At 45.5% G+C, this 24,861-nt stretch overlaps 1 protein-coding gene across 2 annotated transcripts in view; it reads left to right on the top strand.

The window, feature by feature from the left end:
* Positions 1-3,812: 3,812 nt before the first annotated feature.
* The window catches only part of NSUN3 (NOP2/Sun RNA methyltransferase 3), a 64,003-nt gene continuing 42,954 nt past the window's right edge, over positions 3,813-24,861 (top strand). Inside the window, exons 1-4 of one of the 2 annotated variants that reach the window (XM_073670802.1) lie at positions 3,813-3,968; positions 10,095-10,189; positions 10,774-11,108; positions 23,293-23,447. In XM_073670802.1, the coding sequence (XP_073526903.1) occupies positions 10,095-10,189; positions 10,774-11,108; positions 23,293-23,447 (585 nt within the window). In that variant the 5' untranslated portion in view covers positions 3,813-3,968. Of the gene's footprint in view, positions 3,969-4,242; positions 4,527-10,094; positions 10,190-10,773; positions 11,109-23,292; positions 23,448-24,861 lie in introns of those variants that run through there. The other variant, XM_073670803.1, reaches the window with a different exon arrangement.

Here is a 24,861-nt window from a genome sequence, read left to right as displayed (position 1 = left end):
GCCTCATTCAGATGTCCGTTTTTTTCACGTGCAATAAAAAAAACAAATCAAGTTTTATCACGGTTTGGTCTGAGTGTTATCAGTTTTTCTAGTGAAAAAAAAACTTTCCTATCTCTCTGTGATTACCGCACTCTGATGCCATCCGAGTGCTGTCCGATTTTATTCACAGACCCATTGCCGATTTACGTCCGACACGTGGATCAAAATTCAGACATGTCTCCACAATTTTGCGCAGGCCACAGAAAATTCTGGGCACGTGAACGACCCTATAGTCTAAAGAAAAACACAGATAGCACTCCTACACGAAAAATGGACGTCTGAATGAGTCCTAAGGCTAAGTTCACATTTATACATTACATTCTGCTAGATGTATACGCCTAAATTGCAAAAACAATTAAAAAAAAAAATTTGTTGTTTTGGATATGTTTTGTCAGGTTTATACTGTATTGCAGGTTTTTTTGGACCTAGAAAAAAACATACAATGGGTACGGAAAGTATTCAGACCCCTTTAAATTTTTCACTCTTTGTTTCATTGCAGCTATTTGGTAAATACTGAGCAAAGGGTCTGAATACTTATGACCATGTGATATTTCAGTTTTTCTTTTTTAATAAATTTGCAAAAATTTCTACATTTCTGTTTTTTTTTCAGTCTAGATGGGGTGCAGAGTGTACTTTAATGAGGAAAAAAATGAACTTTTTAGAATTTACCAAATGGCTGCAATGAAACAAAGAGTGAAAAATTTAAAAGGGGTCTGAATACTTTCCGTACCCACTGTAGTTGACTAGGTTTCTTTAGTCGTCCAAAAAAAAGTTTGTGGCTCATACATATTTTTCCCAAGTAGATTTCAATAAGTCTAAGGCTACGTGCCCACGATCAGGCTATAGCAGCGCTTTGGACGTAGCGAAAATTACGCAGGTAAATCCACATGTGTTCATTAAACAATGCAGAGTTATCACATTTTATACATTCTATTGGGGAAATTTCAGTTGCAGAGACCAGCGTCTCCCCAACAGAAATTGACATGCTGCGGCTCGTAAAGCCGCCGATGAGTTTACATGGCGTTAAGTAGAAGCACAGTGGGCATGAGATTCCTATAAATCCATCCACTGTGCTTCTACTGTACAACACAGCGGTTTGGACGCAGCGCGGGTGAGTGTCCAAACCGGCTGCTGCTCCTGATCGTGGGCACGTACATGTTTTCCTGCCTGTACCTAAGAGCTCATTGAAAAAGAAAGTAAAAAAAAAAAAAAATACGATGTATACAATCAAATTCAGGAAGCCATCGTTTGATGTCTGGCACGATTATATAGAGTTTTTGACACACAATGTCTGCAGACCAATGCTGAGTAGCAAGGCCAGTGGACTGTTTCGCACAGCCATATGAAGAAAAGGAAAAAAATCGGCGCTATGACTAAGGGCGCAACTGTAGCACCAGAAACGCGTAAGAATTTTACATTTTTCCCCTTTTTTAAATGATTTAATAAAGTCTTTTCATATTTTACCTGTTGGAATGCCGATTTTCTCCTTTCCTTCATATGGCTGTGCTCACCAGCGGGACCGGCACCCTCCAGTGGACTATCTTCACCCTGTTTGGATTCAGCGTTGCAGCTCCCTAACCCTCCCTCCTGTTGGACTGTTTTGCAGTGATCAAATTAAACCATTTATATGTAGTCATAGTGCACCTTACATAGCTCATTGCATCCACTAGGGTAGTCATCCTCAATATGTGCCTGCCTAGCTGTTTTTTTGCTTACTGGATCCGAAACAAATGGAAGAAAACATGGCTAATTAACAGATACATTTTCCACATTCTTTAATCTAAAAAAAAGAAATGGATCCAGCAGAGATCAGTTTTTTAAAAACGGACTGAAACGTTGTGTCTGCACAACTTATTTTGCCAATGGATTGCTGCCTGATCCGTTCTAACGGATGATTACTGGACATTAGTGATGAGCGAGCGTACTCGTTTAACCCTTTAACAGAGCATGCTCGGGTTCTAACCGAGTATCTTCGGCGTGCTCGTATATTATGTTTGAGTCCCTGCGTCTGCATGATTTACGGTGTAAGACAGCCTCAACACGTGAGGATTCTCTATCAAACAGGCAATCCCTGCATGTGTTGAGGCTGAATAACACCCGTAAATCATGCAGACACAGGGACTCAGACATAATATATGAGCACGCCAAAGATACCCGGTAAGCACCCGAGCGTGCTCGGTTAAACGAGTACGCTCGCCCATCACTACTGGACATGTGAACACAGCCTAACACTTACATGGTGATAATGATGCTGATGAGTTTTGGGGAAGTGGTTGCGGGAAATTACATTTACCCATTAAAGTAAAAAAGCCATGAAAAAACATTTATTCCCGCCTTGTGTGAATAGGGTTTTATATCCGCTGAAGTGCAAGCTGAGATTTCTTCCCAATGTGAGAACTGTGCCACTGACTATTCATGGTTAATGTTCTGTCCATTTTTGGACTAATACATCACCGTGGACTGAATTGCTGTGAGTCCAGCAAAGACTGATACTTTTTTTTTTCCCCTCCTCTCCCCAACTTCTAAGTTGCTTATAGCAAAAAGATGCAAAAAATGTAAAGATAAGAATATATAATTTACTGATTTACAACAGACCAAGGTTTAAAAAGGAACCACAAAAAAAAGAGTGAAAGGAGACATAAAATCACGACGTAGGATCGAATAGTCTAGTCTAGATATAGCTAATATCAATATATCGTTACAGAGAAAGAAGAGAAATCAAGCAGATAATTCACATAATTGACAACAGTAAAAACCCCACAAAGTTCTGAGCAATGTATATAAAGTAAACCGCTATGTGCTACAAGGATCATGAATGTGGCTAGTAACACGCGTCACCAGCCGGAGTAACCGGGGCTGAGATGGAAGGACAATGGTGTGCAGTAATACTGCAGAGGAGAATAAGCCCCTCCAGGGTGACGCCAGCCCCCTCACATGTGGTGGTAGACCTGTAGGTGTGCATTATTCCTCATGGAGCACACGTGGCAGCAGACTGCGGTCACAGACGTAGAGGCGTCTTATTGTTCCCTTTTTTATATGTTTCTTACAATGTTGGCGATGATAAGAGCGATCAGAGGAAAATGTAATATTACCATAATCACGGCCTTACACCGCGCTCACACTTCTGTTGACGCTTCCATTTTTGGGAACAAAAATCAGATGGGTGCATTACTGATGGCACCGGAGCAGAGGGGCCACTGATTATTATGGGGTGCTGCATTAAGTTCTGGTGTAATAATGAGTGTGGACCCTCTGCTAGTGTGTGCATCACATTTGCAACAAATCTGCTTCTGATAAGGCCACATTCACACGTTCAGTATTTTACCTCAGTATTTGTAAGTCAAAATCGGGAGAGGAACAATCAGAGGAAAAATATAATAGAAACACGTCACCACTTCCGTATTTATCACCCACTCCTGGTTTTGGCTTACAAATACTGATGTAAAATACTGACCAAATACTGATAGTGTGAATGTGTTCTCAGTTTGTCTGCTCCTAAAATCAGCCTAGTTTGGAAGAACAGGTTTGCTGGGACTTGTAGTCTGTGCTGCTGTGTAGCATCATGGCCACTGATGGTTCCCTGGTTCGTTTCATCTATAACAGCAGGCGTATACTCATATCACTGCTACCAGTATACTATTACATTACTGATATGTAGCAGAGCTCATGATGCTAATAACACACAGTCAGGGCTGGAAAGTGAGACAGACGCCAAAACAAGGAAGATGAGAAGCAGCAAACAACTCAACTACAGATCCCACAATGCGCCTCTTCCGGAAGTGACGTGTGCGCAGCCAGCAGTCACATGATCACTAGTGCGCTCGCTTGACTTACTTGACCCTTTCTATTCCGGAATGCTTTCCTTAGTACACGTGGTTACGGCTCAGGCGTGAGTCTGCCCTGTCAGTGATTGTATCGCAGCATGTTAGGTGAGTCATCGCATAATATACCCGCGTTCACATTACTCGGCTTGGTCCATGCGGTTGTGAATGTTGTGATCTCTCTGCAGAGATGGGTCTGTATGTAACATAGCAGCTGTGCCGGGGATACACAGATCGGGGTGACGCAGACTGGTCGTGGTGCTAATCATTGTTATGTGTATGGGCACAACCAGAGGCGTCTGACAACTGACTGATCTCATCCATGACCACGCCCACTATCGGTAAGCAACGCCCACAATAGGCTCCTCCCTCCACTATCAGAGTGTGATATTCTGGAGATGTCAGGATGGAGACCTGGAAAAGACGTCTGGATTTATTCAGTCTGGAGTGTGAGCGTGGGACGCAGAAATCCCTGTGCTTACAGCCTCAGCTGCTGCTGATGAGGATATTAGTGATGGTCTGAGGGATGTTCTGCCGCACTGACTGCACTTGGCGTGAGAATCATCAACATCCAGTGCTGGCAGCGCCCCGTGCAATTTCTGGGGGGGGGGGGTGTAAAGTTCATTTTCTCCCTGCAGCGTTTGGCTAAGTGCAGGCGCCGGGCAGGTTAGTAACACTATTAACCCACAGATTAACCCCATATCTATAGGTTAATGGCGTTTTGGCTGGTGACAGGTTCCCTTTAGGCCATGTTCAATATTTGGTCGGTTTTTTACCTCTGTATTTGTAACCAGGAGGTTCTCTACTACCTACTATATGGCTTTCTCTTCACACCCTTTTTGTGGCTTGTTTTTGGTGCTTGTATAAAACATGCCCTGCTTTTGTTTATTTTACAAGCATTTTCGGTGGTGTTTTTCTGGTGATTCACTTTTGACCTGCATTTTTCTGCTGCTAAGATGACGCCATTAGTTCCCCCCATTAGCAGCCTTCTCCCGTGCACCGGCCTCGTGTGGGAGCTTTCTTGCTTAGCTTCTTTCAAGTCGTCTACATCTCCCGGTTTTCCTACAGCTGTATCTTTTGATTTTCCTCCAGCAGAACGTTCCTCTGAATCGCACTCGGGTTCTTATATCTCCGTTTGTTCAGATTTAGGGAGAATTTTAAATCCTATTAATTATGAAGAACGAAACCTTTCCGAAGTCCAAAAGCCACAGCCGATGAGACCGGATACCTGACTTCCTCTCATCAATAAACTTACAGTAGCTTTTTTTTAGAAATTAGTTGCTATAAATCGGAACCGGTTAGATTTATTTAAACTTGTTTCTTTTAGTACCCTAATGGTCGTAGCGTGACCCCATTCACTTCCATTGTGATGTTTGACCGCACAATCTGTGTCACAGCCAAAGTCACCGTCTAACCCCAGCCTAATACAGCAGAGATGACAATAGGCAGATTGAATGGCTTCTCTTTGTCCCATTGCTAAATTCTTAGGCAAATCTCAGACCCGGTTGTTGGCTGGTCTCACCTGGATCCCTTATTTGCAGCTCACAATTAATGTTGCCAGTTTATGATATATATATCTGAGATAAGCCGTATCTTCTGTGGATAGGGCGCCGTGTGGATCTGAGATAAGCCCTGTCTTCTGTGGATAGGGCGCCGTGTGGATCTGAGATAAGCCCTGTCTTCTGTTTATAGGGCACCGTGTGGATCTGAGATGAGCCCTGTCTTCTGTGGATAGGGCGCCGTGTGGATCTGAGATAAGCCCTGTCTTCTGTGGATAGGGCGCCGTGTGGATGTGAGATAAGCCCTGTCTTCTGTGGATAGGGCGCCGTGTGGATCTGAGATAAGCCCTGTCTTCTGTGGATAGGGCGCCGTGTGGATCTGAGATAAGCCCTGTCTTCTGTTTATAGGGCACCGTGTGGATCTGAGATGAGCCCTGTCTTCTGTGGATAGGGCGCCGTGTGGATCTGAGATGAGCCCTGTCTTCTGTGGATAGGGCGCCGTGTGGATCTGAGATAAGCCCTGTCTTCTGTGGATAGGGCGCCGTGTGGATCTGAGATAAGCCCTGTCTTCTGTGGATAGGGCGCCGTGTGGATCTGAGATAAGCCCTGTCTTCTGTGGATAGGGCGCCGTGTGGATCTGAGATAAGCCCTGTCTTCTGTGGATAGGGCGCCGTGTGGATCTGAGATAAGCCCTGTCTTCTGTGGATAGGGCGCCGTGAGGATCTGAGATAAGCCCTGTCTTCTGTGGATAGGGCGCCGTGTGGATCTGAGATAAGCCCTGTCTTCTGTGGATAGGGCGCCGTGTGGATCTGAGATAAGCCCTGTCTTCTGTGGATAGGGCGCCGTGTGGATCTGAGATAAGCCCTGTCTTCTGTGGATAGGGCGCCGTGTGGATCTGAGATAAGCCCTGTCTTCTGTGGATAGGGCGCCGTGTGGATCTGAGATAAGCCCTGTCTTCTGTGGATAGGGCGCCGTGTGGATCTGAGATAAGCCCTGTCTTCTGTGGATAGGGCGCCGTGTGGATCTGAGATAAGCCCTGTCTTCTGTTTATAGGGCGCCGTGTGGATCTGAGATAAGCCCTGTCTTCTGTGGATAGGGCGCCGTGTGGACATGAGATAAGCCCTGTCTTCTGTGGATAGGGCGCCGTGTGGACATGAGATAAGCCCTGTCTTCTGTGGATAGGGCGCCGTGTGGAGGTGACGTGAGCCCTGTCTTCTGTGGATAGGGCGCCGTGTGGAGGTGACGTGAGCCCTGTCTTCTGTGGATAGGGCGCCGTGTGGAGGTGACGTGAGCCCTGTCTTCTGTGGATAGGGCGCCGTGTGGAGGTGACGTGAGCCCTGTCTTCTGTGGATAGGGCGCCGTGTGGAGGTGACGTGAGCCCTGTCTTCTGTGGATAGGGCGCCGTGTGGAGGTGACGTGAGCCCTGTCTTCTGTGGATAGGGCGCCGTGTGGAGGTGACGTGAGCCCTGTCTTCTGTGGATAGGGCGCCGTGTGGAGGTGACGTGAGCCCTGTCTTCTGTGGATAGGGCGCCGTGTGGAGGTGACGTGAGCCCTGTCTTCTGTGGATAGGGCGCCGTGTGGAGGTGACGTGAGCCTTGTCTTCTGTGGATAGGGCGCCGTGTGGATCTGAGATAAGCCCTGTCTTCTGTGGATAGGGCGCCGTGTGGATCTGAGATAAGCCCTGTCTTCTGTGGATAGGGCGCCGTGTGGATCTGAGATAAGCCCTGTCTTCTGTGGATAGGGCGCCGTGTGGATCTGAGATAAGCCCTGTCTTCTGTGGATAGGGCGCCGTGTGGACATGAGATAAGCCCTGTCTTCTGTGGATAGGGCGCCGTGTGGACATGAGATAAGCCCTGTCTTCTGTGGATAGGGCGCCGTGTGGACATGAGATAAGCCCTGTCTTCTGTGGATAGGGCGCCGTGTGGAGGTGACGTGAGCCCTGTCTTCTGTGGATAGGGCGCCGTGTGGAGGTGACGTGAGCCCTGTCTTCTGTGGATAGGGCGCCGTGTGGAGGTGACGTGAGCCCTGTCTTCTGTGGATAGGGCGCCGTGTGGAGGTGACGTGAGCCCTGTCTTCTGTGGATAGGGCGCCGTGTGGAGGTGACGTGAGCCCTGTCTTCTGTGGATAGGGCGCCGTGTGGAGGTGACGTGAGCCCTGTCTTCTGTGGATAGGGCGCCGTGTGGAGGTGACGTGAGCCCTGTCTTCTGTGGATAGGGCGCCGTGTGGAGGTGACGTGAGCCCTGTCTTCTGTGGATAGGGCGCCGTGTGGAGGTGACGTGAGCCCTGTCTTCTGTGGATAGGGCGCCGTGTGGAGGTGACGTGAGCCCTGTCTTCTGTGGATAGGGCGCCGTGTGGAGGTGACGTGAGCCCTGTCTTCTGTGGATAGGGCGCCGTGTGGAGGTGACGTGAGCCCTGTCTTCTGTGGATAGGGCGCCGTGTGGAGGTGACGTGAGCCCTGTCTTCTGTGGATAGGGCGCCGTGTGGAGGTGACGTGAGCCCTGTCTTCTGTGGATAGGGCGCCGTGTGGAGGTGACGTGAGCCCTGTCTTCTGTGGATAGGGCGCCGTGTGGAGGTGACGTGAGCCCTGTCTTCTGTGGATAGGGCGCCGTGTGGAGGTGACGTGAGCCCTGTCTTCTGTGGATAGGGCGCCGTGTGGAGGTGACGTGAGCCCTGTCTTCTGTGGATAGGGCGCCGTGTGGAGGTGACGTGAGCCCTGTCTTCTGTGGATAGGGCGCCGTGTGGAGGTGACGTGAGCCCTGTCTTCTGTGGATAGGGCGCCGTGTGGAGGTGACGTGAGCCCTGTCTTCTGTGGATAGGGCGCCGTGTGGAGGTGACGTGAGCCCTGTCTTCTGTGGATAGGGTGCCGTGTGGAGGTGACGTGAGCCCTGTCTTCTGTGGATAGGGCGCCGTGTGGAGGTGACGTGAGCCCTGTCTTCTGTGGATAGGGGGCCGTGTGGAGGTGACGTGAGCTCTGTCTTCTGTGGATAGGGCGCTGTGTGGCCGGCATTGTCTATGGGCTTCTTGTTTGGTACTGTAGTGGCAATACTAGTAAATATGCACAGGTCGTAATCCAAAAATATCCAGAGATAGCAAAGCGGAGAGCCAAAGGTTTATTCACTCTGGAACCTGAGGAATAATAAAATAGGAGATGCCGGCTCATTGTATTTTCATGGTAAAATCTTTCAGAAACCAAAGTACCCATCATGTCCGTGTGCAGTATCTGCATTCAGTAGAGGAGGCTGACGAATCCTTATTGTCATGTGCAACCCACAATTATGGAAATTCTTTGTTGGCAGAGATCTCATGTCATTACCCGGTCTGTACATAGAGCTGGATCGCTTCCTGGAGTTGGATGACGAATAAGGAAGATACTTCACTTGCTTAAGGCCATGTTCACACTATCAGTATTTGGTCAGTATTTTACATCAGTATTAGTAAGCCAAAACCAGGAGTGGAACAATCAGAGGAAAAGTATAATAAACACGTCACCACTTCTGTATTTATCACCCACTCCTGGTTTTGGCTTACAAATACTGATGTAAAATACTGACCAAATACTGAGCGTATGAATGTGGCCTAAGACTGTACTCAGGAAGCCGGGTGCTGTTGAGCATCAGGTCACCGGCCCTGCTGTTGCAGTTTTCTGGAAGTGGCCGTCACCATGCAATGCTGCAGCTAATAGAGTAGGGACTCTCTTAAAGGGAGCCCGCTTTCTCCTAAAATGCTCTTTACCTGTAGATATAATGGTAATCTGCAGGCAAATAATGAGTAATGAATGGACGGTTTACTGGAGGCTACAGAGAGAAAAAGGAAGTAATATTCTCCTTGTAGCCGCTCACTGTCTGTCAATAGGGTGACGCCGGGGGCTTCAGTCATTACACAGTGAGCACGCTGTAATCACTCCCCAGCACTTTCATTGACAGCCTGTCCTGCAGTGTGTGTGTGAGGATCAGGCTGTCAATCAAAGTGTTGGGGAGTGATTACAGCGCGCTCACTGTATAGTGACTGTAACCGCTCTTTGCTCCGCGTCTACGGCCGGAAGCGAGCAGCCTCGGAGGATATATGTTAATTTTCTCCCTTGTATCCCCGACTCTCGTAAGCCAGCCAGGCACATTACCACATGATGTGACAGTGAGCTGATACATTTTGATCAAAATGTTAAGAGCTGCATGTTCACATTTGTAAATTTTGCTTACCTCCAGTAGATGAATGTATAATACTGTATTTGGTTGGTCCATTAAAGGGGTATTCACATCTCCAAGATCCAATCCCAATATGTAGTAGGTGTAATAATAATTCACAAATAACTCCAGTTTACGACCACTTATATAGTGACAGTTGTTAGTGGTTGTAAGCATGGATATGTAAGCTACTGCAATGCCCTGCACATGGGGTAAGCAACACAGTGAATCAAAATAATTATACTACATTTCTAATTGCAGTTATTTGCTAATATTATTATTAATACACTATTGAGATGAGAATACCCCTTTTTTTTCAATAGTTTTTATGTTTAGAGCCTGAATCTTTGTAAAACACGGTCTGCATAAAAATGTAGATAAGCAAAGTAGTTTATAATGCTAGTGAAATATACGGGCTCAACACCACCGCTGTGCCCCATGCCCTTACTATTAAAACTTTACTAACTGATATTCGGCGGAGGCAGTGCCGTCAGTAGGGTCCTGGCGCCACTTGTTTGGCACTTCCTAAACTGTATCTTTCTACATTTCCGTAGATGGCATGGCTGAGAAGACAGATTTGCCATGTCGTGCTGGATCACTTTGATAAAATGTATTCCCGTGAGCTGGGGGATCAGTGGCAAACAGTCAGGTAAGTTTACTGATCAAAATCTACAAAATGTTTGCAGAAAGACGAGCACATATTGGAGCATACAGGGCCGCTCTCTGAAGGGTTTGCGCAGAAGACCACAGCGCGCAACAGAAACTTTATTCCACACCACATCCACGTTATGGATGCCCCGACCCCATTTCACCCCCATTTCCTATGCCCCTAAAAGTGCATTTGGAGTACAGGGCACCATCTGTCTGAAGATGAAGCCCTCCCGAATCCTATACTGCACACAACATATTTTTCCGCCAGCAGCTATTCTCTACTACTTCATTAAACAAGTGCACCTCCCAAACTTTACACAATGGCCGACCTTAGTCTAATGCGTCTGGCCACGTCTGTGTGATCATTTACAGGGAGTCTGCGGGACAGATGGAGCCTCCGGAAAGCGGAGAGAAATCTCGTACATTCTACTGATTTATGCTATAAATTATAATTATAGGGAAACTTTAGTTTTCTACTTTTGATTGAGGAAGCATGATTTTAGATAAAAGGGGGTTTAATAATAATAGACTAATAATGCTTTGAGGTCTATGTGGATGTAATGCTATGTGTGACCTCCACAGGGCGGTGCTGACGTCGCCCGGCCTCTGGCAGTACGCCGTGTTGCTAAATAATTCCCATTGCAGTCTGGAGACGGAGAAGCGTCTGTCGCTGTGCGGTTACCACCAGATCACTCATCAAACCTTTCCTGCATCGCTGAAGTGCTACATCAACAGGAATCCTGGGAAATTTCCTTCACAGCGCCACCAAAGAGGGCAGATTAAAGGGTATTACATCCTGAACGCTTCTTCCCTCCTACCAGTACTGGCGCTGGATGTCCGGCATGGAGAGAGAGTCCTGGATATGTGTGCTGCCCCCGGTGGCAAATCTGTCACACTGCTGCAGTGTGCATCACCAGGTAACTGGCTGCCATTGTCATAAAACCTGCGCTTTATGCTTAGTAGTAGGATTTACCACTGTGGTTTGAAAGTTACCATTGAAAAATCATCCTAACAAAAGAAAAAAAGCCATACTTAGGCTTAGGATGTTCACACATCATGTTTTTTGTTTTTTTTGCGTATTTTGTGCCTTGTAGCCTTTTTTGGAAAATGGAGCATGTCACTTCTTTCAGCGTTTTTTCACCCATAGCAAGTAATGGGTAGTGAAAAAAGCGCACCAAAAAACGCAGCAAAACCTGCGTTTTTGACGCAGCTTCTTTCCTGCCAGAGATCAAGTTTTGCTGCAGATTTGTGACACCAAAAAAACTATGATGTGTGAACATAGCCTTACTACAGGATCCGCTCCTCGCCTCTTCACTGCTGCCGCTCCCATGGCCTCAGCCGGACTGGATGATGTCCTACTGACCACAAGTCAGTGAGCTTGCCGGCAATTAGTGACCTCAGGTCACTACTGGTCGTGACATCTTCTCCTCCGGACCACCCAAGACTGTTAGAGCGGCAGCAGTGACGACAGGGGAGCAGATTGCTGCCGATCACCTCCCATTATCTTACATACTGTTGGATCGGCAGCACCCGGCAGCGGCCTCTAACGTGACAGACCTGTGCCGTTCAGCTCCATACACTATTCACACACGGCTGGCCCCGGAAGTATCCGACCCCCACCAATCTTATACTGATGACCTCTCCTGTGGATTTCTATTAGGCTACGTTCACACCCAGCATTAATGCTGCATTCTTTCTACTACACTTTTTTTTGCATGAAATCAGCTGTGTTTAACAGTGCAAGCAAAGTTGGTGCGATTTCACGAACATTCATGCAAACTGTGTGTTTAAAGGTGCTGTTGAACTGCATTTTTTATGCTTTTTTTTCCCCTAGAGGCTTCTATGAAGAGCCTGAAAAAAGCGCATGTAGAAAAAACCGCAGTCAGATTTTTAAGATGAGAGACGCACAACAGTAAAACCAAACCTCAACAATCGGAGCAGGTTGCTATTCCATATTTTTGTGCAGGAAAAGCACAGTAGAAAAAAACAGTGTTTCACATTATTATCCACCCCCATCACTGCCCCCCATGTGCCCCATGGGCACGTGCCATATTTGACACTACATGGAGATGCCCTCCCTTCTGTTTCACGTAGTATGGTGGCACATGCACCAGATTTGATGCAGCTCTTGACAGGTCATCTTTCAGGCACAAGAGGACATAGGGCTGGTCATAATTTGTGAGCTGGTCCCCCTCCGAATGTAAGAATGAAGGGGCTGCCATGCTCAAAGTTTGCGTATCTTTGAGCAATGCTCCCAGGGTACAGGATGAAATCAATGGAGCGGTTATGAACTTGTTTATTGATTTCGGTGAGAACTCCTTCATCATCAATCAGAGGTGTGAGAAGTGTAAGTGCACATAGGAGCATGGAGCCAAATGTGAAGCTGATCCTGTGACATGAGATAAATACGTCATTTTGGTGTCATTTTTAAACCCCCCTGAAGTCAGCCTTAGGGTATGTGCACACAACGACTTTTTCATGCGTATTCCAACACGGAAATCGCGTGGAAAACATGTCAGTAAAAATTCTAAAGAAAGAAATGCACATGTTCAATGTAAAGACGACTTGCTGTTCATATGATCAGTCTTTTGAATGTCTTTGAACTGCTTCAGGTGTCTAAAAACATTAAAGGGAATCTGTTAATTGGTTTTTGCCATGGAATCTGAGAACTACATGATGTAGGGGCAGAGAACCTGATTCCAGGGATGAATCACTTACTGAGCTGCTTGCTGTAGTTTTGATAGCATCCCTGTTTTGTTTGCTATAGATGTAGCGGTGGTCAGAATTCTGATGTCACGCAAGGTGTAGGAAAGACTAAGTGACACAAAGGGAAGGGAGGAAGCGGGCCCAGACTCTAGGGAAAGGGGGTAGTGGAGACCTCCTAGGCTGACCTGATATCTCCCTGACTCCCCTAAACGTCCCTATATTGGTTCCGCCCCAATCGCCGCACAGGAACCTCGCCCTGTCTTTCCCTGGCGCATGGACCTGGCTAGGGAAGGTGGGGATGAGCACTAGCAGCTAAAGACAACAAGGGGGTGCAAACAAGGGAAAATAGCTTAGCTTTAGTCGACTTCAGAGAGATGCACACACGTCCTCTTAGCTCCAGAGAGGAATAAGTACTGCTCTTGCTCAAGCCTTCACATAGGGTCATGTGAATATCGCCGGCACCTCCCTCTAGCACACAGCAGGTATTCATACACCCAGGCCAGTGTTTTAATCAGCAAGAAGAAGGTAGCCGCTGGGTCCTAGAGAGACAGCTTCTAAGCAGGTGTCTGTAATGCCAAACAAAGAGATCTCCTGCAAGCAACTGCACAGCGACTGTCTGTCACTTCTGACACACCCATGGCATCTGAGCTCTGTATAACCCGGCCCTTGATTGGCAGCTTCCTGTGTATGTTGTCAGCAAGCTGCCAATCAGTGGTGTGGGCAGGATTACACAGATTTGCCTGACTGTCCTGCACGAGACACCTAGTCCTGCAGTAATAATCTCCTGCTGATAAAACATTGTTTGTATTGAAACCACTGCACACAGCCTAATAAGTTCGCCCAAGGTTAAAAAAAAATCACATAGCCTTAAAATGTTATCTACTTCCCAAAACTATTATCCAATCTACCCTGAATGCCTTCCGATTTCCCCCTAAACATCTCCAAATACCTTGTTCTCCATCACTTTCTTGGTTTTTTTTGTCCTTTCTGAGACATTTCTGCTCCACTGGCCGCAGTTCTAGTGTTTATTGCGGTGACTGGCGCTCCCACAGCTTCCTTGGCGTTCTTAATACAGTCCCATGGTTCTTTACTCTGGCTCTGGTTTCACCTGTGAAGTGAGCATGCCCACACGGCAAAGACGTCATGTCAAAATCCAGAGCCCGGAAAAGGGGTGGATCTGAAGTGACAATTGCAGGAATTCAGGAGAGTCTCGGCCACGACATCAGGTCACCAGGAGCACGATTGGAGCAGACATTTGGACAGAATTTTGTTCATACAGGTGCTTGATCGAGTAAAGTAATGGAAAACCTCTTTAAAAGGAATCTGTCAGTACATTTGTGGTGCTGAAACCACAGGCAGCATGAATCAGAGCCCGGATGCACTAATGCAGCAACGTATGTTTTTCTCTGAAGCGCTCCAGAGAAAAGAAAACATAGATTGAAGAGCCTGCTGAGTCCCAGCTGCATCCCCGGCCAGCTTCTCCCTGCCCCGCACCAGGTGATTGAAAGGTTTCTCACATGTGTGTACATAGGGAGAAACCTGTCAATCACCTGGAGCAGGGTTGGGGAGAATCCGCCCAGAGGCGGATCCAGACTAGTCTAGTCTCGCCCTATAGTCCTCGACTAGCTTTATAAACTTTGTTTTCTCTGAAAGATATACCTAGTTGTAATCATCAAAACCAAAGAAATGAGCTGGAGCACAAGCTGGTATACGTGCAACATGTAAGAGCATTTGCACACTGTGGCCATTTTACAGGCAAAACCCAAGAAAAAAACAAATTGAGCATATACTAGTAATAGTACATGTATATAACAGGGTTCTTACCTAACACAATTTTGTTCAAAAAAGCGTAAAAGCCATCCCACCACGACAAGGTGTGCCCAGTCGGGACAGTCCTATCCTATCTCTACTATTAAAACCTGACCTTGCGTCAGTCAACCTCAATGTGAATAAGGACAGAACAGGACAGGGGCCCGACTGTGCAGACACCTGTCTATGGGAAACTATACAGATTAAATGCCTAGCTCAAGAAGGGGGTCACATTCCTGTTTGTACATAGTACAAGAAACTACAGCAAAACTAAATAAATGAGCTGGAGCACTAGCTGGTATAGTTTCATGTACTTTGTATAAACAAAGTGTCCCCCCCCTTTTGAGCTAGGGATCTCATCTATAAAGCTTCCCATGGACCGGTGTCTGAACAGTCGGGCCCCTGTCCTGCTCTGCCTTTATTCACATTGAGATCGTCAAGGTCAAGTTTTAATACTGGAGAAAGGATAGGACTGCCCCGACTGGGTCACCTTGTTGTGGTGGGATGGCTTTTACCCATTTTGTTATCAAAATCGTGTTAACTAAGTACCCTATGTTATTTACATGTACTATTACTATTTACTTACTACAGGGTACATGCTCACCTTGTTTTTTTTCTGGGCTCTAGCTGCAGTCATGCAGACAAGCTCTGATTCACGCTACCCATGGGAGCACAAATCTAGAGACTGCTTCCCGTTAATGCTCTGTTCACATCATGTTGTTCCGATAGAAACCTGTAGGAGGCTTCTATGTAGGCATACAATAGTGTACAATGCCCATGGTACCCCACTGGAAAAAAAAAAAAGTACACATTTTTTTAACTTTGCACCTATTTATAGTTTATAGTTACAAATTGAAAAAAAATGTTTCCTTACGTTCAGTATATCAGTATCGCGTGGCTTACCTGTGTCCCAATGCTACATTTTTTTGAAGCTTTAAAGGTCTGATATAGTGCTTTTATTACTGTGAAAGCCAGCTTAAGGCTTGTGGATAAGATGTGACAAGGCGATGTGCAGTAGGATACAGAGGTGCTTTATAAGGATGTTTTGTTGGTTTTTCCTTTAGATCAGTACAGATTATTCAGCCGCTCGTTGTCACATCTCTGTCGTCTTCACTTTTCAGCAAGTCTTTGTGCTGTCATCCATAACCGGATTTATAAGCGACATCGCATTCTTATTACTTCTCTGATCTCTTTCTGTCACCATTTTTGTCCAGTACTTACCTTTCTGTACAATACAATACAAGCATAAACATTGAGGAGTTGGTATATGCAGGCGGGCACATGAAGGCCTCAGTTATATGCCTGGTCTCTGGTTTCTTGAGGTGCCGTAAATACAAAGATTTTGCCAGGTTATAGCAGTTGTCCGTCATCTTCACAAAATTTAGAACCATTAGGGATGAAATCAGGCTCCTAATCAAACCTGCATAGATCCCACTGGTAGTGTGTGGTGGGAGAGGAGACAAGGACTTCCTGGTCCTTGGTCATCTGTCAGTTGATGTCTATGATTGATTGCAGTGGTGAGGTGATTGTAACGTGTCATCGGCTGCGCTTTTCCAGTCATCTGACCAGTGCAGCTAATCACAGACCACAGCGGTCAGGTGAACCTTTAAAGACTGGGATGTCATTGCCTTTTCTCCCTGTGCAGACCACCAAAGTAAATTACGCTGGATCTCCATGGTTTAGTGTTCGTGAGTGTGCCCGGTTTTATTATTTGCCTGGCGCTTGTAAATTTTATGCGGAGTCCAGGCAAGCACTATAAATCTGATCGTTACATTTTACTATCATGACTTTTTAAAGTCAAAAGTTTTGTATTGTTTCTTTTCCTCAACATTGAAATTGCAGTACCAAGAAAAAAAAGAATTATGGAAATCGCAGGATTGATAGACACGTTACTGATATGCAGATGCTGAAAAATTGGAAACATTTTTTCTAAAACATCACAATCTATTCAGTATCGAGTATGAGCGCAACGTGCAAAAATCTCCGCACTTGCACACCTTGGCTGCTATCAGTGAGGTTATTAATGGTCTAAGAAATGTTCTGTCATGATGAATGCACGTGGGCCCACAAATCATCAAGATCTGCTGCTGGCAGCTCCCTTTGCAATTGTTGACCAATATGAGCTTGTTGGGAGACAAATCCAAAGATGCTGCAGGTCATGACAGCACATTTAGGCCACACAAGCCGCTCACAGTAGCATGAGCAACACGCGGCCTAGTGTTGAAAAACGACTCCTGGGACACTTTGGAGAAATGGGTATAATATCCTAATTGATCCATTCTGTACTGCCAGAGAAATCAAACATCACATACCAAGCCAAAGCCATCAAACAGCGTCTGCCCAAACCATCAGATGTTTGCATGACAATGGGCTTCAAGCTGATGATTGGTCTAGCGAACACATGGAAAACATTTCCACCTACTGATTTTGCATGTCCCTGGCTCCCGCACTGACTGACAGCGCTGGCTCGTCTGAGGCATGCACTGTCTGCAGAAAAAGCTAAGGCAAGCCAATCACCAGTGAGAGAAGCGTGGACATGCAAAATCAGTGGGTAGGACAAGTCACTGAGCCTCTTGGCCACACCTAGTGTGCTCCAAACGCTCTAATTAGCATATTTGATTAAGTTTCTGTTTATGAAGTTAATGATTAAAAACTAAAAGTGATTTTTTTATAGGGTCTAAATCCCCAACAAGGTTGTGTGCTTAGTTTATACTGTCAGTTCTGTAGCTGACGGACTCCCTTTATCTTGTGGGATTACCCAAAATGTTGGAAAACCTCATCACAGACAACCCTTTGAAAATCTTGAGAGATGCACGTCTAGCTTCTGAGGACCCTTGGTCAGCAGGAGAAGATTTAGCAGATATGCATTTCTCCAGCAGTGTAGCATTATGAAGTGGCCGTTCAGGAGTATGCTTAGCGTTACCTTTTATGATAACCTTAGGGGATCACTTGTAGCCCTTTTTTTTTTGTGAAGTCTGAGAAAAATATACAATACATTTTACAAAATATTTTTGTACAGCCCCAATTTCCAAGTGAAAAATGGGTAGATCCCAGCTCCAGTTAAAAATGATTACGCTTTATTGAAAAGCTTAAAATACAAATCGATGAAAAATCTTGGTGACGATAGGTCAGAGAATGACAGACATGCTGCAGCGTGTTTCAGACGCACTCCTGCGTCCTTTGTTAAAGAATGTCTGTTCAGGACAAATTTCCGTGCTTCTTTTACACTGAACAGGTGAGCTGGCAACCATCTATTTCCAATTCGCAAGTACTTGTGACCCTGTATAAAATGTGAAGAAAACAGGCATGCAATGATTTATAAAGCAATTAGGGGGCAATTCATCAAAACTTTTTTGCCAGCTTTGAAAAGTCACAATTTTTTTTTTGCGCAAAGTGAGCTTGTGAAAAAAATATATGACTTCTGGTGTTTTCATGACATTTTCGTCCCCACCTCCAACAAAGTGAGCTGGATGCGAGCATGACTCGGTGCGGTGGCCCCGTCCATCAAAGTCATGATCAGTGGTGGGGCTTGCTACACCTCAAATCTTGCTCCACCGGAGGCTGGAGTAAGATTTGTGGCAAGGCACCCATAGTGGCACATACCACGACGTGGTTCGCCTGATTCATTCATTCATTAAAAGCTCTTAGTTAATCAGGAGCGTCCTCTCCAACATGCCCCCTCATGAAGACCAACGAGAGAATTGCCGGTCTTGATGAATCGCTTCCTTAGTCTCTCCACTTTTACACACTGATGATAAAATAAAAGGGAAGGCTACACAATGGTAGACACGGCACTGTCCCAACTTTTTTGAGACTTTGCCTCCATCAATTTCGAAATTAGGTCATTTTTTCAAATGAGATGGAAAAATGTCCAACATTCTCCTGATCTGTGTTCGAAGAGATTTCCATATCATCGCATTCTTGTTTTCTTTACATTTTACACAGCGTCCCAACTTTTTTTGGAATTGGGGCTGTAGGATGGGAACAATTTGGACAAAAAAGCTCAGAATTTGGATGGATTTCTCCTAAATTATCCAGAATTAGTCTGACGATGCGGGCCGGGCCGGACCAGTGCTTTTTATGGTAATCTGATTAGGTAGTTGTTTGGTAGACCGGATATGTCGACGGATTCAGAATTAAACCGTATTCTAAATCAGCTCTTAAGTTCTGCATCTTTCTGCAATCATGATCATTTGTATATTACTGAAGGAGCTCATTATGTGCATTTAATGCTCAAACCTTGCCATTTTTCAGCTGTTTCCCTAATTTATCTTTCACGGTTGTGACGATTACCCCTCTCTACCGGCTATCCTCACGCTGCGGTTTTATGGACATATTGAAATCTTGAGAGATGACATTTTAGAAAGAGCGAGAGATCTAGTGGAGTCAGTCGGGCGCAGGGGAGACAATAGTCCTTATCTAGCTGCCAAGATCAACTCACTTGTCAGAATCTTTGCTCTGCAGCGGCTGATAACTGCATCTGAAGTGCATCTCTCCAGCAGTGATTAATGTTACACAGTGTCAGGCAGGAACTGCTTAGTAGGACGTTATGGGGAAATGAGCTGAAAGAGACATGACCACTTTCAGCATCCGCATCAGCACTTTCCATATTTCTGCTCTGTAATTATATACCAGTAAGTTCCTAAGCGTTTTACCTTCAGCTAATTGTTTTCGGTTGTCTTTTATTTTTTGTTTCGAGGTGTATTGATAGGTCTCCCGCTGGCTCCAAAGTACTTTGCATTTCTTTAAAAAAAAAAAAAAAAAAACTTCAGCGTCAACAGAATTATATTAGATGCTTCGCATCAACTAATTTTTAATATTAATTACTGATATCTGAAGTCTTCATAACCCCTTCATGACCAAACCATTTTTTATTTTTTTTTTTAATGCTTTCATTTTTTTCCTTTTCTACTTCTAAAGACCATAATTTTTTTTTTATTTATGGTTAAAAAAAAAAAAATCAGAAGCAAAAACTATTTTTTATTTCTGGCGTGGCTTGTTATTTTGCTTGATGAGATATTGTTTTTATTGCTACTATTTTGGGCTACATAAGAAGTTTTGATCGCCTCATATTGCACTTTTAGAGGAGGTGCAGTAATCGAAAAACATATATATTTTTTCATTACCACGTTTAGCATCTGTCTCAATATGTTTTTAGAAGTTCATAGATTGGACTTTTTATGGATATGGAAATGCCAAACATGTTTTTATAAAAATAACTATCTCCTGTAAATCCCACTCTGTGGCTGAGATTTACGGAAGAACATCGATGGCGGACACCCCCTGCTGTAATGGCTACTCATCAACACCCTGTAATCCTGAATTCTCTTTGCCCTGAAACCTCTCTTCTAAACAGGAATCCGAGTGGTGTGTGATGTGCTGTGGGGATCTTTCTTTACTCACTTGTAGTTTGGGAGTCCTTGTTACCTCCCCGTCCATGGGACTGGATTCAGCTAAAAGCATGACAGGAGACCATAGGACCGGTTGAACAGGTTCACTGTGCAATTCGGATACATGCAGTTGCAGCACACACAGTGAGACGGAATTCCCTACGGATGATGTTCCCTTTGTCCAGTGTACTATCAGTCCTTGTCTCCGTTCTGCCCAACCTGCCCCCGCCTCAACATCTTCTGTTGGTCCCAGGAGTTTCCTATCCGGCGTAACAGTTTCCCTGAGGCCCACCATCTTTCCATTTTGCTGTGACCCGGCTGACATCTTCCTCACAGGGAAGACAGAGACATGACACTCAATGCCTCTTCCCGGCCCAAGGCCCAAGACTGCCCCGGTGTCCACACAAAGCTTTGGGTGTGTCCTTATACTGTTTGGGAGTCCTGCACTAAAAGTACCCTTTTGCCTCTGCTGCATCCACTTTCTTAGAACCCATTGAACTCTGTCTTATCTAGCATTTCCTCAGAACTCCACTCACACTTGACTCTCCTAGGTTCCTCACTGACTCTCCACTGCTTCAACTCGGTGACTGAATCGGTGCCGCCCATAATAACACTGTTAATCTGCAGATTAACCACATATTTTCAGGTTAACAGCGTTATTTCTGGTGACAGGTTCCCTTTAACTAATCTAATCCCTCCCAACTAGTGGGCTAGTCCCAATGTATTAACTGTATACTTACCTAAGTGGTGCAAACTGTATCCCTATGTTTTGTAATGGTTCCCCTAGTGGACAGCTCTCCCCATTCTCCGGGGACGGCCTTGAGGTAGAACCTCTTAGGAAAACTGAGACACAAACCAGCCATTAGGATAAAATGTAACACTCTTTATCAAACATATAACATATCACACTTCACGTTAACCCCATGTTGACATGACGTCTTCTACCCCCTTACATGCCCCCATGGCAAAATATGGTCGTCCCCGACCATCAAACTGCATAAACATAACACATAAAACACAACTCACGAAGCAGTCCAAACCCCTCTCTTCTTCTCCTTGATACGACTTCCTCAACTCTTAACAACTATTGGTCGTATAGACTGAGTGATTTGACCAGAGTGTTAATGTCCCTTGTGGATGGAGCAACAGGCCCCCATGTAGCAAGCGGCTGCCGAAGAAAAACTAGAACACTTGCTGAGTCCAGATAACACTGACTCAGGGAATGGCCTCTGTAACACAGCCAAACAGAAAAAAAACAGGAGAAGGAATACCTGGGAACACCTAGAACCTTCAACTACTTTGTCTTCTTTTTCCAGCCTTCCCGGGTGCCTGGGTGGAGGTTGGTCCCACCTCCATGGGTGGTCTGGATGTTCCTGTCGACCTTGATAATTTTCCAGCAGGCCCGTCCCGGATACAAAAACATGTTCGGAGGCTTTGCCGGTTAAGCAGATGTTAGTGCCTGCCCCGGGCCGCTGGGGACACTTCGGCACCAAGGTGCTGCCTATCTTTGGCCTGAATGGGGTTTGCATCTTGGTGCTCTGCTTCTTCTTCTTCCGGTCTCCTGAACATGGGCTGTGAAGGTGGGTATCGGCACTGGTGGCAATGAGCTCTTTCGAAGCCCTTTCTACACCACACTTTGCAAAAGTTCACTTTTTTCGCCCATATACAGACTATGGAGATGGTAGGGCAACGTCTCTCGTTTTACCATAGCCCAGTCAACGTACATTTCATCCTCAGTTCCTTTATGAAACCGTACCTCTTGATGTAATTAAAATCGACCACCCGGCCCTCTGTACCCACAGTTTCAAGCGAACCCTAAAAACACATTTCTTTAGACTGGCGTATCACCTAAACACACTCTGTCCATCCCAGCTTTCCCCCATATTAAAATCTTCTTCAACTTCGGGTTCAAACCAACCATGCACATAAAAGCCTCTGTCAGGACTGCACACATACTGGCTGGCGACCAGTCCATGTATTATTATTTATCCTATTCAGTATATGAAGGCTGCATTATACAATATATGTACTTTTTACCTTTTGTGTCTCCCCCACTTCCTCATAGACTGTAAGCTCGCGAGCAGGGCCCTCACTCCGTTCGATATGAGATATGCTTATTCTGTATTGTCTGTATAAGTCCCCCCTAAAATTTGTAAAGTGCTGCGGAATATGTTGGCGCTATAAAAATAAACTATTATTATTATTATTATTATTACTCTGCTTCTCGAAAGTAGCTCTCCTTAGGCGGGCCACCCATTCCCGGGCTAGAGCGTCAGCTTCCATGCGCTCCTCCACTATTTCCGGCAACTTTAGTGGCCATTGGAATCCAAAAGAGGGTGGCCTTTCTGGAATTTGACCTCGTGTTGGATCAGACCCACCCGCGTCTGCGGTGTGGACTCCCACTGGATCACTACTGTCAGCGATTCCGCTTCCTTGGCCACTCTGGGGAATTTTACCGTGGCGACCCTGTGGTGGCAAGAAAAATGGTCTCTTAGTCAGAAGAGCTGTCCATCTTCTTGGCTTTCTCAAACTCGCAATACTCTCGGCTCATCTTCAGAGAAGAGACACGTGTCTTCAGATTTTCCTGAAGCCCACCACTGGGAGATCAATGTGCAGAGTGGGGACTCCGCTCCTGCCTTGCACCGCCGCCATTTTCTTGAAGCCCGCCTCTGGGACAACCCCTTCTCCCAGTTCAGGACCCGCTGCATCGCCCCACTCCTGCCACGCCGACTTCCTGCATTGGCGACCCTGTGACCCCGCGCCATCGCCCCCCGGTAACCGGTAATCTACATTCGGAATATAAGATGCATCCTCATTGTTGGGGGGCAAAAGTGCATCTTATAATCCGCAAAGTACGGTAAATGGGTAGAAAGGCAAAATGAGCAATTTTAAGTACACAATACTATATAACATGATGACTGCAATATATTAAGAGGATAAAAACTTTGATGCTTGTTTAAATAGTGGCTGTGCCTGATCTTACACAACACCAGCACAGTCTCACTCTCCCTTGAGTAGGACTGAGCCGTGGTACCAGGTGGGGGTGCCGATATGGAATAAAATGTTGCTTAACTGCTTCCTTATTTGTGTCATTGAGGAAAAAAAATAACCATAAAATTGCACAACAATGATTTCTCTGTTAGACATATCTAAACAGTCTGTATTTATTGTGCACGTTATTCTCATTATTGCCCAGGGCATCTTCATTGTAACGAACCGGATATCCACAGATCACGATGGATGAAAGAGACTTTGGAATCCTTTGTGCCATCGCTTTATGTGAATGCCATCACCACGTCTGAACTGGACGGGAGGCTTATAGGAAAGTTACATGCCAAGTCCTATGACAAGGTCTGTATTGTTATAGGACGGCTGTCTTTTCAGGTGACTTTTCAGAATCCGCTGTCATGTGTGCATGAGGAATAACACTATTATTGACCATTCTTGTATGTATCCTACATTTTTCACCAGGTTTTCCCTCTTCTTACTTTAAATTTCAGTTGACTCTGAGCTAGAGGGTGAAGACTAACTGCTGTGATATCTACTATATATAGTACACAGGACATGAGGAATTCCTGCTCTGCTGTCTCTAGGTAGCACATGTTCACAAGCATCATCATGGAGGATATCATACTGAGCAGTGTAGCTGTGGTATAATAAACACTTACTAGAAAGCAGCAGTGCCATCTGTTTGAGTCTTTACTCTCTTTGCTCCTCCTCTTTCCCCTATCCATAGACTTCAATAGGCATCTGTAATCTGATCCCTCAGTGAGCTGGTTTTATGTCCGGTTTTGGCTTGCATGACTTTTAACTGTGCACTGTGTGCAGAATTATTAGGCAGTGAGGATTTTGTCCATATCCTCATTTTTTTGCAGATTTTTTATCTCTAAACTGTATAAACTTGAACGTTTATTGGATGAAGCAGATCAGGTGATGTGTATTTGTGTAATGAGGGAGGGTGAGGCTTAAGGATACAATACCCTTTATCAAGGTGTGCAGAATCATTAGACAGCTTGGGTCAAAATAGGCCAAAAAGGGATTTAACCAACTCTGAAAAGTCAAAATGTTTTACAGAGGGTGCAGCACTCATGCAACTGCTAAGATATTGGGGTGTGATCTCTCACATCAGTGTCTGGGAGACTGAGGTTGATGCTGCCCAAAAAGTTGATGGTCAACTGATTACGAAAACCAGACTATGGAAAAAAGTGTGGCTGTATTGCTCACTGATAATTTTTATGGAAATGTCAGAAACATAATTTTTCAGTCCCTTTGTGGCAAACCACATTCAGCTTCAGAATAAATGGAGACATAGCTAAACATGTGCGTGACTCTGGCTCTCTCCATTTTAGACTGAGAGTTGGAGAAAGTTATGAAAAGATTGCTTGCACTTTCCGGTAACTTACATAGACCTGAATTAAAGGGATTGTCCAGGACTTTAACATTGATGGCTTATCTTTAGGTCATCAATGAGGACCTAAGGATAAGCCATCAATCAGACATTAGGCGTCATGCAAGCTGAGGGAAAGACTAAGTGCACAACGACTGGAAGAGGGGGAGGAAGCCCAAACACTAGGGAAAGGGGGAGTGGAGACAGCTAGGCAAATCTGACAACACCCTGACTCCTCTAACATCCCTAAATAGGTTCTGCACCTATCGCCGAGCAGGAAACCTAATCCCTGACTTCCCCTAGAGATAGGCCCTAGATAGGGAGGGGACAGGGTGAGCTCTAGTCACTGGGGTGAGCACCCCACTGCAACTAAAGACA

The sequence above is a fragment of the Phyllobates terribilis genome, unplaced genomic scaffold (assembly GCF_046119375.1).
Source record: "Phyllobates terribilis strain yellow unplaced genomic scaffold, ASM4611937v1 Scaffold_2__4_contigs__length_985480577, whole genome shotgun sequence".
Taxonomy (NCBI): Eukaryota; Metazoa; Chordata; class Amphibia; order Anura; family Dendrobatidae; genus Phyllobates; species Phyllobates terribilis.
Note: the sequence above shows the minus strand (reverse complement) of the source record. Positions and strands in the feature narration are given on the sequence as shown.